General features: G+C 38.3%; 1 protein-coding gene across 1 annotated transcript; it reads left to right on the top strand.

Moving 5' to 3' along the window:
• The first annotated feature begins 73 nt into the window (after positions 1–73).
• LOC135152171 (uncharacterized) lies at positions 74–15,983 on the top strand. Its single transcript, XM_064092005.1, has 2 exons — positions 74–829; positions 15,090–15,983. The coding sequence occupies exons 1-2, from the start codon at positions 74–76 to the stop codon at positions 15,981–15,983; spliced, it is 1,650 nt and encodes a 549-aa protein (XP_063948075.1).
• The last annotated feature ends 428 nt before the right edge of the window (positions 15,984–16,411 follow it).

Genomic DNA, 16,411 nt, shown 5'->3' with positions numbered 1-16,411 from the left:
TCAGGTCAAGGCAGCAGGTGTTCTAGATGTTGATGCTACTATAGCCTTGACTGCTCAAATTAAGGATCTTACTATGAAGATAGATTCCTTAGTTAACTTGGGAGTTCAACCACCACCTAATGTTTGTGAGTTTTGTGTGGGTGCACATTCTTCTAATCAGTGTGCTATATCTAGTGAATCTGATCAGTTTGTGAGCAACTTCCAAAGGTCTCAGCAGCCAGCTCCTGCCACTTATCATCCCAATAATCAGAATCATCCGAACTTCAGCTGGAGCAACAATCAAAATTTTATGCAACAACCGCAGAAACAGTTTCAGCAGCAAGGAGCTAGACCCTTCAACCCTTCTGGTTTTCAACAGTTTGCACCGAAGCAGCAATTCCATCCACCTGGATTCCAGCAACAAAATCATGGGGTGGCTGGACAGTCTTCCAACGAAAGAATTGAGTGGGAAGAGATGAAATTAATGACTAAAACCCAAGCGGTGTCAATCAAGACTTTGGAGAACCAGATTGGGCAGATTGCTAACGCATTGATTAACAGACCACAAGGAACTCTTCCTAGTGATACCGAGGCCAATCCGGGTAGGAAAAAGGTGAAGGAACAGGTACATGCTGTCACCTTGAGGTCCGGAAAGGTTACGAAGGAGAAAGAGTCAGCAACAGAGCATAACAAGGATGAGAGTGATCAACAGGTTGAACCACCCGTGCTCTCATCTAAGTCTGATAGTGGAAAAACTGTTGTTGTCGCTGACAAGAAAGAAGTCAACAAGGAGGCAAGCAAGGAATCAACTGAGAAGTCTAGTCCTAAAGCTGATATTAGGGTCAAGCAAGTATATCCACCTCCCCCTTTTCCGAAGAGACTTCAGAAGCATAAGCTCGACAAACAATTCGCTAAATTTCCAGAGGTTTTCAAGAAATTACAAATCAACATACCTTTTGCGGAGGCTCTAGAACAAATGCCGAGTTATGCTAAATTTATGAAAGGTATTCTATCTCGTAAGCTGAAGCTTGAGGACTTGGAGACCGTTGCTGAAAGGCATATGTTTAGCCTATTTGTAATTAAAGAGGTACCAACTCAACTCTGATAAGAAGGCAAGGTAAATAGCAAGTACTGTTGAAGGAATCCGTACGAAGAACGTCAAGTGATTTATTGAAATTATATGTCTGAAGAATTTCAGGATGATGCTGCACACCACTGGAAGAAGTTCATTAATATGTTCAAGCCTCAGTGTACAAATAATCTTTTGTAGCACGTCCAGAAGTCCAGAAGGTATAAAGTTTTAATACTTTATTTATTCAGAAGATTCCATACTATTGTTACTAATGAAGAAGAACTACGAAGACAAAGAATCAACGAACAAGCCACATATCAAATGTTTATTTGATAAAGAATATTTAATTCAGCTAGATACAGATGAACCAGACAGTACATTTGTGTGTCAGCTACTCTAATTAAGTATTCTGCATCAACTACAAGTGGCCGTTCGATCAAGACAAAGATCTACAAAGTTTAATCAAGCCTGAAGTCTCTGCAGATGAAGATATACAATATTATAAGTATTTATTTAATTATCTCACTATTCATAATAATTAAATTGACTATATAATTTATTTATTAAGTTGATTCACCTTCGAATTAATTTAATTTATGAATTTATATATTTAATATAATTAAGTGGGTAATTATTTAATATTTATATATATTAAATCAACTGTTTTTATGCTTAATTAGCTCGGTATGACATTCTCAGAGAATGTCATACCGTGTCAATTGAGCAGGCATTCTCAGAGTTATGTTAAAATGTCATACCGTGGCTGTTTGTATGAGTAAATCATTCGGTATGACTTTCTCTTGAAAGTCATACCGTTTGCTCTCCACAGACTTCATCTGGTATGACATTAGAATGTCATACCGTGTCCCACCTGCAGGCTTTATCAGTTGTGTGTATGACTTGCATTTGAATGACTTGAAAAAGTCATACCGAAGACAACCGAATGACTTTTGGGTTGTATGTCATACCGAATGACTTAGTGACCAAGTCTGAAATGTCATACCGTGCCTATGCAGTATGGCATTCCTTATTTATGTAATTCCTTTCTTGTTTTAGGGCATGGCTTTGTGTAACAATGTCATATCTTCCTTTGTAATGTCATTCCTAAGCTTAAAAGTCATTCCTTTCAATGTCATACCTAGATCTAAGTGGTTTGCCTATAAATATGGCTTCACTTCTTCATTTCTCAAGTGTTCATTGCATTGTAAAAGCTTTCAAGTTGTTTGTAACTTGCAATTGTTATATCCACAGTTTTCTGTGCTTTGATCACTCGATTGTTTTAATCACTAAGTTAGAATACATCCTGTCGAATTTATTCTACGAACTTTAGTGGACATTAAAACGAACCTTATTAATTATATAACGACTTAAAACATTGTTATATTAATTAATTAAAATCTGATTAACTAGTTTAATTCAAATCAGATTATTCCGCCGCGATTATTTTGTGACGATTGTATTCAACCCCCCCTTCTACAATCGTTTCAGGACCTAACAATTGGCATCAGAGCGGTTGATACCATTTTTCCGTATCAGATCCTATACACACTCTGTAACGTCCAAATATTTTTTATTCGAATTAATTTTATTCCAAAAATTAATTCTGATTTAAAATATTTTTCTTTCAAAAATCCAAATCTCATCCAAACACTATTCACTTCAAATCCTTAAATATGAGTACACAAAAGATCAGTAGCATTAAAATCCCACCGTTCAGCAAAGAACACTTTGGCCTATGGAAGAGGCACATGTTCCTATTCCTCCGCACCGCGAACCGAAAATACATCGGGATTTTGGACAAAGGTGTTACTACTCCGATGAATGTCATATTAGCACACGAAGAGGATGGTGTGTTAATACCTCATCAGATCATTCCGAAAGAACTTTCTGAGTACACAGATGAAGAGAGTGAACAGATGAACTTAGATGACGCTCTCCAACTAATATTGGTGGAATCTCTAGATCCAGTAATGTACAATGCTGTTGTTAATTGTACGAACGCCAAGCAAATCTGGGATACGTTAGAGATTATCAATGAAGGCTCAGAGGAAGTTAGGGAAAACAAGAAAGAGATACTGATGGCTCAGTATGAACAGTTTGGTTCTCATCCCGGTGAAGGGATTTCAGAAGTATTTATCAGACTTAATAATTTGATAAATAATTTAAATCTGAATGGGAAATTCTACGACAAGAAAGAGGTCAACATGAAGTTTCTCTTAACCCTTCCTGAACATCTGGAACACAGAATCACTGCCATCAGGGAAAGCAGAGATCTGAATGAGATTTCTCTGGAAAGACTCTACGGAGTTTTGAAAACTTATGAACTGGAGCAAGTTCAGAGTAAACAGAGATATGGCTGGGGTAAAACACAGAACCATTCGAGAGCTCTAGTTGTTGAGTCACCTGTACTGGAAGAAAAGAAGAAGGATGTTGTTGTTCCTTCTAAGACTACTCAGGAATTTGTTGTACCTGAGATGGGTCAGACTGCTTCTTCCAGTGGTGACGAAGAGTTCTATACAATGGAAGAACTTGAACTGTTAGAAGATCAATCTCTATCCCTGTTTGCCAAGAAGTTTGGAAACATGAGATTCCGGAAGAACCCTTCCTATAAATACAAACCTACTGTTAGTAAGTTTCAGAAGGGAGGTTATTCATCTTCTACAAGCAAAGGAGGATACAAGACTGGGATGGTGGACAGAAGCAAGTTCAAATGCTTCAATTGTGGTGAACCTGGACACTTTGCAACTGAATGCAAACAGCCCAAGGTTCAAGGAAAAAGAAAAGATTCGTATGATGAGCTGAAGCAGAAGTATGATGCACTGATTAGAAAGCATCATGGTACTTCTGGAAGTCAAAGCTTCAAGAGCAAATCATATCTAGCAGAAGGGAAAAGCTGGGATGATACAGATAGTGATGAAGAAGAGCAGATTGGGAATGTTGCTCTCATGGCTAATGCTGGATCATCTTCACCTCCTCCTGCTGGAAGCTTTCAGGTAGATCCTACATGCCCTAAACTTTTTATGCAATTAGGACTCGAAAGAGATGATGCTATTAAAAAGTTGAAAGCTGCCAATCTTAAAATTGATACTTTAGTCTTAGATATTCATGCTTATAAAATGAATGAGATGAAAGTATTAAAACCTAAAATAGAACAATTGACTATGGATTTAGGATTTCAATATGCTAAAGTCAAAGTTCTAGAGAAAGGTGAGATTGCTTTAAGACTTCAGCTAGACGAAGAGAAAGTGAAATGTAAAGCCTTTAAGGATGCCTCCATGATAGTCAAAGAACTTAATGATAAACAAGAGATCAAGAGAACTGTTGGAATAGGCTTTGACTATAACAAATCTGTAGGTAAGGCTAGTAACATTACTCCCTTTAAGAAGAGTGCAAAGGAGAGAGGAATTCCTTTTGTTTTGAAAGATTCCCCTCAACCTTTGTTTAAGGCCTCAGAAGCTGAACCTCTGTTAGAAACTCCTGTTGTCATTAAATATGAACTCAAACAGGAAGACCTTAAAATGAAAGAGAGTAATGAGAAGAAAGATGAGATCCCGACATCACTGAAACCAATCAAAGTGAAAGGCAATGTTAGGTTGCCTAAAGCTGGTTTAGGTGTCAACTCTGAGAGAACTAAATTCAACAAGCCTAATAGTTTCGTGAACAGTAAGAACAGAGATAACAGATGTCATTCTACTGAGAACTTTAAAACTGTTAACAAAGTTAGAGTAGAATCTGTTGACGTTCCTACTGTGATGACTGATATTCCTATTGCTCCTACATTTGATTCATGTCATAAATTTTGTGGTGTTGATAACTGTATGCTCTGTGCTTTCAATACTATGTCTGCTTATTTTAAAAATTTGCATGCTAAAAATGAAAACACGACACCAAGACAACACACAAACCACAAGCATGCTAGATCAAAGACTGCTAGCCCTCCTCGAGTTAGGAAGGAAACTTATGTTCCAAAGCCTAAAACCAAGGTTTATAAGGCTGTTGTTAAGGAAGTAAGTTCAGTCAAATCTGAACCAAGTATCAGTCCAAGAGGCTCTGTTGTATTACCTAATAGAAATCAGTTCTTTAAGACTGCAGGACCCAATCAAGTGTGGGTCCCAAAGACTGTCTAATCAAGTTGTCTTTTGCAGGGTGCCAGTGGAGTTGTTCGTGTTACCTGGGTGCTTGACAGTGGAGCGTCAATGCACATGACTGGCAATAAATCCCTGCTGGAGGACATAAGAGAAGGAGCTGGCCCTACAGTCAGTTTTGCTGATAATAGCAAAGGTCGTACTGTGGGATATGGCAAGTACAAAATTGGAAGGATCATCATAGAAGATATTGCAATAGTTGAAGGACTTCAACATAATCTCCTGAGTGTCAGTCAATTCTGTGACAAAGGATATTATGTTCATTTTGAAAAGGAGATATGTATCATTAAACATATCAAGGATAAGCGTCCTTCACTATGTGGCATAAGGAAAGGCAATATATTCGTAGCTGATTTATCTTCAGGACCAGGAAACGAAGTTCACTGTTTCTACGCCAAAGCGTCTGCTGAAGATAGTTGGTTATGGCATAAGAAGCTCTCACATCTCAACTTCAAAACCATGAACTCTCTAGTCAAGAGAGATCTAGTGAGAGGGTTGCCTTCCCTGGAATTCTCAACTGATGATCTTTGTGAAGCTTGTCAGAAAGGAAAAGCGAAGAGAGCATCTCACAAAGGCAAAACCATCAATACCATTACAGATCCACTTCATTTGTTGCATATGGATCTGTTTGGCCCTGTAAATGTTGCATCCATTGATGGAGGAAGATATGCCTTGGTTATTATGGATGACTTCTCAAAATTTACTTGGGTTTACTTCCTGGCTTCTAAGGATGAAACCCCGTTGACAGTGATTGATCATATAAAGTTAGTTGAATTGGATAAAGGTGTGCCAGTCAAAGCTGTAAGGTCAGACAATGGCACAGAGTTCAAGAATCAAACTCTAATTAACTTTTACTCTGAAAAGGGAATTAGAAGGCAGTATTCAGCACCAAGGACTCCTCAGCAGAATGGAGTCGTCGAAAGAAAGAATCGTACACTGATCGAAGCTGCAAGGACTATGATTGCTGAAGCAAAGCTTCCTCTGTACTTTTGGGCTGAAGCTGTGTCTACTGCCTGCTATACCCAGAATAGAACTTTGATCAACAAGGATCATATGAAAACTCCATTTCATCTGTATAACAACAAGAAGCCTTATGTCAAACATCTTCATGTATTTGGAGCCAAGTGTTATGTTCTCAAGGATGGTGAAGAGAACTTGAACAAGTTTGAGCCAAAAGCATCTGAAGCAATTTTTGTTGGTTATACAAACAATGCTTATAGAGTTTTTGTAATTGATACTCTGTCAGTGAAAGTTAGTGTCAATGTAACATTTGATGACACTAAACTACCAAGTTTACAATCTGCTGATCCATCTGAATCTCTGAGGTTTGACAACTTTCCAGATTCTGATTCAGATGATGATGTGCCACCTGAGGTTGCAACAGGTGATGACAACAATGATAATGATCCAGGCAATGGTGGAGGAAATGGCAATAATGCTGGAGATTCCACTAATGCTAGTGGTGGATCATCAAGTCAACCTGGCAACAGCTCAGGGGGAGCTGGTGGATCAACTAGTCATACACATCAGCCTAATGATGATACTGCTGAATCATCAAGGACACAACTTCCAAGGGAAAGGATTTGGAGCAGAGATCATCCCTTTGATCTGATTATTGGTGATCCTGATGTTGGTGTAAGGACTAGAAGTGCTACGACAAATGAATGTCTATTCTCTGGTTTTCTTTCACAATTAGAACCAAAGAAAATAGATGAAGCACTTGCTGATCCTGATTGGGTTCTTGCCATGCAAGAAGAACTCAATCAATTTGAGAGACAAGAAGTCTGGGCCCTGGTTCCAAGACCAAAAGGAAAGTCTACAATTGGATCTAGATGGGTCTTCCGTAACAAGTTAGATGGTGATGGCATTGTTGTGAGAAACAAAGCCAGACTGGTTGCAAAAGGTTATTCTCAAGAAGAAGGAATTGATTATGATGAAACCTATGCTCCAGTTGCTCGTCTTGAAGCCATCAGAATATTTCTTGCATTTGCTGCACACTCCAACTTCAGAGTTTATCAAATGGATGTGAAAAGTGCATTTCTGAATGGAAAGCTGGAAGAAGAAGTGTATCTGGAACAGCCCCCTGGCTTTGAAAATCCAGAATTTGCTGATTTTGTGTACTTCCTATTCAAAGCTGTCTATGGGCTTAAGCAATCACCAAGGACATGGTATGACACCCTCTCTGAATTTTTGATTGAAAATAAATTTACTAGAGGTGTCATAGACAAAACTCTCTTTTACAAATTGCATGATAATGATATGATATTTGTTCAAATATATGTTGATGATATTATATTTGGTTCTACTAACGATAACTTGTGCAAGAGATTTGCTAAGTTAATGCAGAGTAATTATGAAATGAGTATGATGGGTGAGCTGTCCTACTTCCTTGGTCTTCAAGTAAGCCAAAAGGAAGATGGAATCTTTATTTGCCAATCCAAGTATGTCAGAGATCTTCTTCGAAAGTACAATCTAGAAGACTCTTCTCCGGCAAAGACACCCATGGCCACTGCCACAAAGCTTGACCAGGATAAATCTGGTAAGAAAGTTGATATCACAAGCTATCGAGGTATGATTGGCTCATTACTTTATCTTACTGCAAGTAGACCAGATATCATGTTTGCAACGTGTTTATGTGCTAGGTTTCAGGCTGATCCTAAGGAATCACATCTTATAGCCGTCAAAAGAATCTTTAGATATCTTAAGGGTACACCTGGTTTAGGTATTTGGTACCCTAAGAATACTGGTTTTGACTTAACCGGCTATACAGATTCTGATTATGCAGGTTGCAGGATTGACAGAAAGAGTACGTCTGGAAGTTGTCAATTTCTAGGACGTCGATTGGTTTCCTGGTACAGCAAGAAGCAACACTCAGTGTCCACTTCTACTGCTGAAGCTGAGTACATAGCTGCTGGCAGTTGCTGTGCTCAGATTCTCTGGATCAGAAACCAATTAAATGATTATGGTATTTCGATCGACAAAATTCCAATATTTTGTGACAACACCAGTGCCATAGCCATTTCAAACAATCCAGTGCAACACTCCAGGACCAAGCACATAGATATCAGGTATCATTTCATTCGAGAACATGTCATGAATGGTACTGTGGTATTACATTTCGTACCCACAGCTGATCAGATTGCAGACATCTTCACTAAACCACTTGATGAATCCACTTTCTCTAAGTTGGTTTGTGAGCTAGGGATGTTAAATATGCCATGATTCTCTTTGTATATATGTTATATGTATTTTATATATTAATTATATATTGTTGTGAATTTTATGTGTAATTATATCTATTTTATTAGATGTTATATAATTGTCTGTATATTATTTGATAATTATCTGTGTAATTATGCATGTCAATATATTTATCTGTAATTTTCTAAATGCCTGCATACTCCCCTGTATTATTCTCTAAGCATTTAGATAATTATTTGTATTTATTTTGTATTTTTCAAAATTAATTAAGCATAAATATTTGATTTTAAGTTAATTCATTTTAATGAATTAAGGTTAAATTCATAAGTATTTATATTTAATTAGAGTTGAATTTTACAAAATATATGTGTAATATATAATATATTATGTGTATTAGATTTTTGATTAAATGTGCAAAAAGGTTTTATTGTTTTTAAATAATCAAAAATCATAATATTCACTAATTTTCTTTCTAAATTCCGCTTATTTCAGTCGGTATGACATTTTTATAAAATGTCATACCGCTTCTAGCGTGTCTGGTAAGCCTCAAGAACGCGGCATGACTTTTCTTTGAAAAGTCATACCGTGTTATGCTACTCCCTTTGTATTCATCGGTATGACATTTCTGGAAATGTCATACCGAACGCTCAACATGACTTTTGAAGAGCACGGTATGACATTCCCGTAAAATGTCATACCGACCCCCACATCTCCATATGACTTAGCTTTTGAAAGTCATACCTACCCCTTTTCATCTCCCTCACGCATACACTCATACACTGCCATTGTTCTTGCTCGACTTTTTCAAGTTTTCATTGAAAAACTTGCTGGTTACTGTTATTTCAAGCTTAAAGCTTGCTGGTTACTTCGAATATTCAAGAAATCAAGTCGAATTGCTGCTGAAATTTTGAAAATTTCGAAACCCTTCGACCCGAGTTAGACTGAGTCACCGAGTTTCATCGATTTTGACCGAGTCTGAACGATTCTTGACCGATTCTGTGCTCCTGTGGCCGTGTAGTACCAGTTTTGTGCGATTTGTGGTGGTTTGTGCATACTGATTTCAAAACCCCTGTTTGTTGATTTCGAAAATTAGGGTTTTGAGAAGCCAATTGGGAATTTTTGAAGTTAGTGGGTGCTAAGACATTGTTTGGGACCTTGTAAAGCCATTTTAAGGATTAATTAAATTTTAATTCGATTTTACCCATTTAAATCGAATTATTAATTAATTAATTAATTGATTTGTTAATTATTAATTGAAATTTGTGAGAAATTTGAAAATTATTATTTTATTTGAAAAATTCTCACTTAATTCAATTTTTAATTTTAAAAATGGCCGGTCGTTTTGTTATCGAGGAGACTAATTTGAATGGATTTTTCGACCCCGAGGCCAGTTTGGCTCGATTTAGACCGTGGGTCCGTTTTCTGAATAGTCAGTCGCTCGTCAGCACTGCTATTACAGCTCATGCAGACCTCCAGATACAGCCAATTCAGGACTTCTACACGACAACCCTGAATACTACTTTGTTGGATAATCATCGGATTTCTGGAGATATACACAGAGGACGTACGATTACTATCAGCACCGATGATGTGAATAAGATTTTGGGGTTTCCAAGGGATAATTTTGCTGAACTCCCTACCGAAGCTGAACTCACCAATTTCTTCGAGACAATCTTATATCAGGGAGAGATCAATTTGCCTAGAATGTTGAAAGGCAATCTGAAGCCTGAGTGGGATCTTTTCTTCGACACTTTAGCTAAAGTGTTTGCTCCGACCACTCGCAAGAACTTTAATGTAATAACCTCGCTGCTTCAGAAGATTGGGTTCAGCATTGTTTATAATCGTCGGATTAACTTTGGAAAGCTTATTCTTCAAGCCATTCTTTCCAAGTTAGGACCTCTTAGGAACAGATCTGTTGAACAGAACGCGAAGGTTGCATGCTTTTATCCTCGTTTTATCATGTTATTTCTAAATGATAAAATGACTGACGCTGAGAAGGAACACTACTCCAACTCTCCTGTGGCACAAGTTCCTCGTGCCTGCACTAAACTTATGACTCAGTTGGATAACAAGAATAAATTTGCCAATGTTCCACTAATCACCACTCCTCACATGCTCCAAATGTTCAATGCTCCTCTTCAACCGTATCAACTTCAAGTGGCTCCTGCACCTCAACCTCAGCAGCATCAACAACAACAACAACAGCAACAGCAACCTCAAGAACCTCAACCCCTGCAGATTCAACAACCTACACAACAGCATCAACAACAACAACAACAGCAACAGCAACCTCAAGAACCTCAACCCCTGCAGATTCAACAACCTACACAACAGCATCAACAACAACAACAGCAGCAGCAGCATTCACCTCAACAATCCCAAGAAGCACAATCTTCACACCACTCATCCACCCAATCATCATATCACTCCCCCATCCATCAAACAGAACAATCTAACCCTTCATTTGAAGATCAAACTTTGGATTATGATCTCTTCGAGCATCAACCATCTTCATCTGAACCTCTCCCACACCAAACACAATCCCAAATCATCCCACAAACACAATCTACCTCACAACCCCTACCCTCTGACTCTCCTATCAACCCAGAGCTTCAGTCCTTCCGTCAGGACCTACAGGTAGCTCAGGTACTTTCTAACTTATCATCTAATTTTAATGTTGATACGTCAGATTATGGTTGTGATTTTGTTTGTGACCTTGATTTTGTTTTCCAGCCTACCAGCAATGAACCTGACAACACACAGGTTCATAACCTAGCTGAAGATTCTCTTCAACAAACTCTCGTTTCTCCAAACACATCAACCAACACTTCAATGCAACCTGTTCGTAAAGTTGCGAGGAAACGGAGTTCGAGTAGTTTAATGAATAAACCCACAGCTCTGTCTCCCTCAAAGAAGCAAAGGGTGGAAACCTTGGAGACAACTGTAGCCTCATCTGTGCCTTCCCAACAAGGCTCAGATTTTGAAATGGCAGATAAGCAGTCTCTGGACTCATTCTCTCTACAGGATGTGGCCATTGAAATTGACCGTCCGGCCACGGTAACTTGTACAGAGTCAAGCACTGCGCTAGCACTCACGCTAGTGCCAGCCCAAACAGATACACAGGTTACTATGTTTACTGAGTGCACAGATTTTCAAAATCAATGTATTATTTATGAAAACTTTGCTGATCTCCCTTTCTTTTCTGATCAGGCGGAACTTGGCAGCGTGCAAGTTAATCTGCCCTCACAGGCGTCCGGAGGACAATTTGTTCCTCCACTACCTTTGAACCCATCTCAGGGGACATTGGTAGTATATACAGGTACAGCAGGAAGAGTGACTGAAAAGAGTGATGTAAGGCAAACACCGAGCGATACACATGCACGTGAGGCTAGTGAAACAGCTTTGAGTGTACGTGAGGTGAGCGCACACACTAACCCTGATCTGTTTGAGGAACAAATGGCAAAGCTAAGAGCTGAGCTTGCCAGAATGATTGCTGAGAACGAGAAGCTCAAGGGTGCACAGTTGGTGACCCTGCAACAGAAAGCTGAGGAGAGGCCATCCAGTTCTTACAGGGATGAGCTCAAAGAGGAAATCCATGACTTGGCTGTTGAAATGAGGTCTAATCATGAGCTTTACATGTCCAAATTTGAGACCATCGACAGCAAGTTAGATCAACTCCTCAGAAACTCCAACAGGTCTGATGATCAACCCTCCGGAGAGGATCCCTCAACTAAGGGGGAGAATAGAGACAAAGGTGACAGGGATGATAGAGGCAATAGCTCAAATCAAAGCAACAAAGATAATACCACTTCTGGATCTGCCCCTGACAAAGAAACTCATAAGTCTAAAGGCAAAGAACCGTTACATCAGTCCGAAAATGTTTTCAATTCTGATAGTTATGATGACTATCCACAGGAGATGATGACATCTTCGATGCTACCTATCGTCAAGCAGAAGAAGAAGAAGAAGGTATATTTGATGAGGGTTATTTGTTTCAGGATGAAGAACCTGTTGACCTAGAACATGAGGAGAATGTCCGGAAGTTCAAAGCTGAAAATGAAGCTAGGAAGCGTAAGCTTCGTGATTTCCAAAAACTTCTAGAGGACAAGTTGATCACAGAAGAACAAATCAAGATCGAGAAACAGAAAATCTATGATGCTGCAATCAAGCAGAAGAATCTTGATATAAGGAGGAAAGAAGGAAAAAGCTGGGACATTGCAAGAAGAATCTTTAATGGACCTCAAAGGGAGCCTTTCGATGACAACAAGTTCTTATCTCTGATCTATGATCTTAGAGAGGTAAACCCTGACGAGGATGTCTTTATGCATGCCTTTGCTTTAGAATTAAATTATGTGACTGTGGGAGTCAACAATTTGCTAGAGCAATGGGAGCTAATTGTCTATACACAGAGGAATGGTTCTTTCAGACTATCTGTCGAATCTCTGAAATCATTCTCTGTATCTGAGCTCTGGGTGCTTCGGAATAAGGTAAAGCGCAGCTCCAACCTGAATGAACTTCTTCGTGACAAACTGATGGAACAAGCTATATTCAACAGTCCTCAGGTTGTCAGGAATCCTTATTGTGTTAAGTTCGTTCACAAGGAGATCTTCAGCACTGTCTATCTCAACGAAGAAGCCTTGCCAAAGTATCCAGCTAAACAACTTGCTCTTGCCTCCACTCTTTTAAGAACCAAGGGCTTTGCTTCTAAAGCTAAGTCTGATGCTGATGATGTGATTCTTGCTTACTGCACTCGAAAGAATGTTGCTCAATACTTTCGAAGGATGAAAAATGTTACAAAATCTCAGCCATCAGACTTCCGCGAAGACCCTGTGGATTTGGAAGTGCTACATCAACTGGCTCTGGCAAAGGAACGAATGAAGCGTGGTGAATCCACTACATCTGAAGTGCCAACCAGGGAAGAACCATCAACTCCTATTCTTCACACTTCTGATATCGAAGAAGGAGAAGTTGATCTTTAGATTCATTAGGGATTTGTAATATATGTTCAGTAAGAACATCCTTTTGTAATCTAATGTAATCTTTTGAATTCTGGTGAATGTTTAATGAAATACCAGAAACTTTTTTCTATTTACAAATCATGTTTAATCCTTTGTCTTATCAGTTAGTTGAGTTATCCTCTCGATAATTTGCATGTTATATTAACAAACAAATAGGAGGAGATTGAAAGGCATATGTTTAGCCTATTTGTAATTAAAGAGGTACCAACTCAACTCTGATAAGAAGGCAAGGTAAATAGCAAGTACTGTTGAAGGAATCCGTACGAAGAACGTCAAGTGATTTATTGAAATTATATGTCTGAAGAATTTCAGGATGATGCTGCACACCACTGGAAGAAGTTCATTAATATGTTCAAGCCTCAGTGTACAAATAATCTTTTGTAGCACGTCCAGAAGTCCAGAAGGTATAAAGTTTTAATACTTTATTTATTCAGAAGATTCCATACTATTGTTACTAATGAAGAAGAACTACGAAGACAAAGAATCAACGAACAAGCCACATATCAAATGTTTATTTGATAAAGAATATTTAATTCAGCTAGATACAGATGAACCAGACAGTACATTTGTGTGTCAGCTACTCTAATTAAGTATTCTGCATCAACTACAAGTGGCCGTTCGATCAAGACAAAGATCTACAAAGTTTAATCAAGCCTGAAGTCTCTGCAGATGAAGATATACAATATTATAAGTATTTATTTAATTATCTCACTATTCATAATAATTAAATTGACTATATAATTTATTTATTAAGTTGATTCACCTTCGAATTAATTTAATTTATGAATTTATATATTTAATATAATTAAGTGGGTAATTATTTAATATTTATATATATTAAATCAACTGTTTTTATGCTTAATTAGCTCGGTATGACATTCTCAGAGAATGTCATACCGTGTCAATTGAGCAGGCATTCTCAGAGTTATGTTAAAATGTCATACCGTGGCTGTTTGTATGAGTAAATCATTCGGTATGACTTTCTCTTGAAAGTCATACCGTTTGCTCTCCACAGACTTCATCTGGTATGACATTAGAATGTCATACCGTGTCCCACCTGCAGGCTTTATCAGTTGTGTGTATGACTTGCATTTGAATGACTTGAAAAAGTCATACCGAAGACAACCCAATGACTTTTGGGTTGTATGTCATACCGAATGACTTAGTGACCAAGTCTGAAATGTCATACCGTGCCTATGCAGTATGGCATTCCTTATTTATGTCATTCCTTTCTTGTTTTAGGGCATGGCTTTGTGTAACAATGTCATATCTTCCTTTGTAATGTCATTCCTAAGCTTAAAAGTCATTCCTTTCAATGTCATACCTAGATCTAAGTGGTTTGCCTATAAATATGGCTTCACTTCTTCATTTCTCAAGTGTTCATTGCATTGTAAAAGCTTTCAAGTTGTTTGTAACTTGCAATTGTTATATCCACAGTTTTCTGTGCTTTGATCACTCGATTGTTTTAATCACTAAGTTAGAATACATCCTGTCGAATTTATTCTACGAACTTTAGTGGACATTAAAACGAACCTTATTAATTATATAACGACTTAAAACATTGTTATATTAATTAATTAAAATCTGATTAACTAGTTTAATTCAAATCAGATTATTCCGCCGCGATTATTTTGTGACGATTGTATTCAACCCCCCCTTCTACAATCGTTTCAGGACCTAACAGTTGCTCTAACGGAAGAGTGTAGTGTTGTGTTGCAGCAGAAATTGCCCCCGAAGCTGAAGGATCCGGGAAGTTTCACAATACCGTGTACCATTGGCAAGTTATCTTTTGACAAGTGCTTGTGTGACTTGGGAGCTAGCATCAATCTGATGCCGTTCTCTGTCTTCAAGAAACTTGGTCTGTCGGAGCCGAAACCTACAAACATGTCCTTACAACTGGCTGATCGGTCCATCACGTACCCGCGAGGTATAGTGGAAGACGTCTTGGTTAAGGTGGATAAGCTCATCTTCCCTGCTGATTTTGTCATCCTAGACTTCGAGGAGGATAAGAAGATTCCCATTATCTTGGGAAGGCCGTTCTTAGCTACAGGCCAAACTTTGATCGATGTGCAAAAAGGAGAGCTTACAATGAGAATTCAAGATCAGAGTATCACTTTTAAAGTGTTCAATGCAATGAAATTTCCAACTGACGAAGAAGAATGCTTTAAGGTGGAGCCACTAGAAGCTGCTGCAAATTCTGAGATTGAGCAAAAGCTAAGACCAGGTACCTTAGAGAGAGTCTTTACAGGGGATTCTGATTTCGAAGATGAAGGAGTAGCAGAGCTTAAAAATTTTCAGGAGCATCTTAAACCATCTATTGAAGAAGCTCTCAATCTCGAACTCAAACTACCACCAGATCTCTTAAGTGATGTGCAGTTTAGAAGGTTGTCACGGCGCATAGATGACATGCATGACATTCACCGCCGTTTTGCAAAGGATTTGACTCAAGCTCTTAGGAGTGCTTTTCGAGCCATTGGTGTTGAGGTTGATTGGCCAGTGTTTGGAGATGGCATGGTATATTCACCACCTGATCATCCACCCGAGGATGATGATCCTCCCGACATTTAGGTACATTCTATCATTATTATCACCTTCAATGCAGACATTGAATATATTAAGTTTGGGGGTGGTAATCTAAGGATTAGTAGTAGTAGTAGAGTGTGTTCATATAGGTTGCATGATGCATTTAGTTTAGCATATTGTCTCATATTGTTTGCATATTAGTACGTGTTTTATATATATATATGTTTGTGTTTAGTATGTGTTAGTAGTTTCATATAGTTGCATTTGCATGAATCTTGAAGTTGTTTCCCAAGTTGATGTCCTATGATGAGTTTATGTGCATAATTTCTTGGCTAGTAGTCTTGATTATATGTGATGCCTTGTGCTTGGAAACTGCTTGTGTGAAAATTGTAATTACACTTATGCTCTAGAGATAAGACTCAGACTAACTTATTTCTTGAGTCCTTACGTTGAGTAGGGCGTAGAGTTAGGAT

The sequence above is a fragment of the Daucus carota genome, chromosome 4 (assembly GCF_001625215.2).
Source record: "Daucus carota subsp. sativus chromosome 4, DH1 v3.0, whole genome shotgun sequence".
NCBI classification, from domain to species: domain Eukaryota; kingdom Viridiplantae; phylum Streptophyta; class Magnoliopsida; order Apiales; family Apiaceae; genus Daucus; species Daucus carota.
This window is presented reverse-complemented; position numbering and strand designations above follow the sequence as displayed.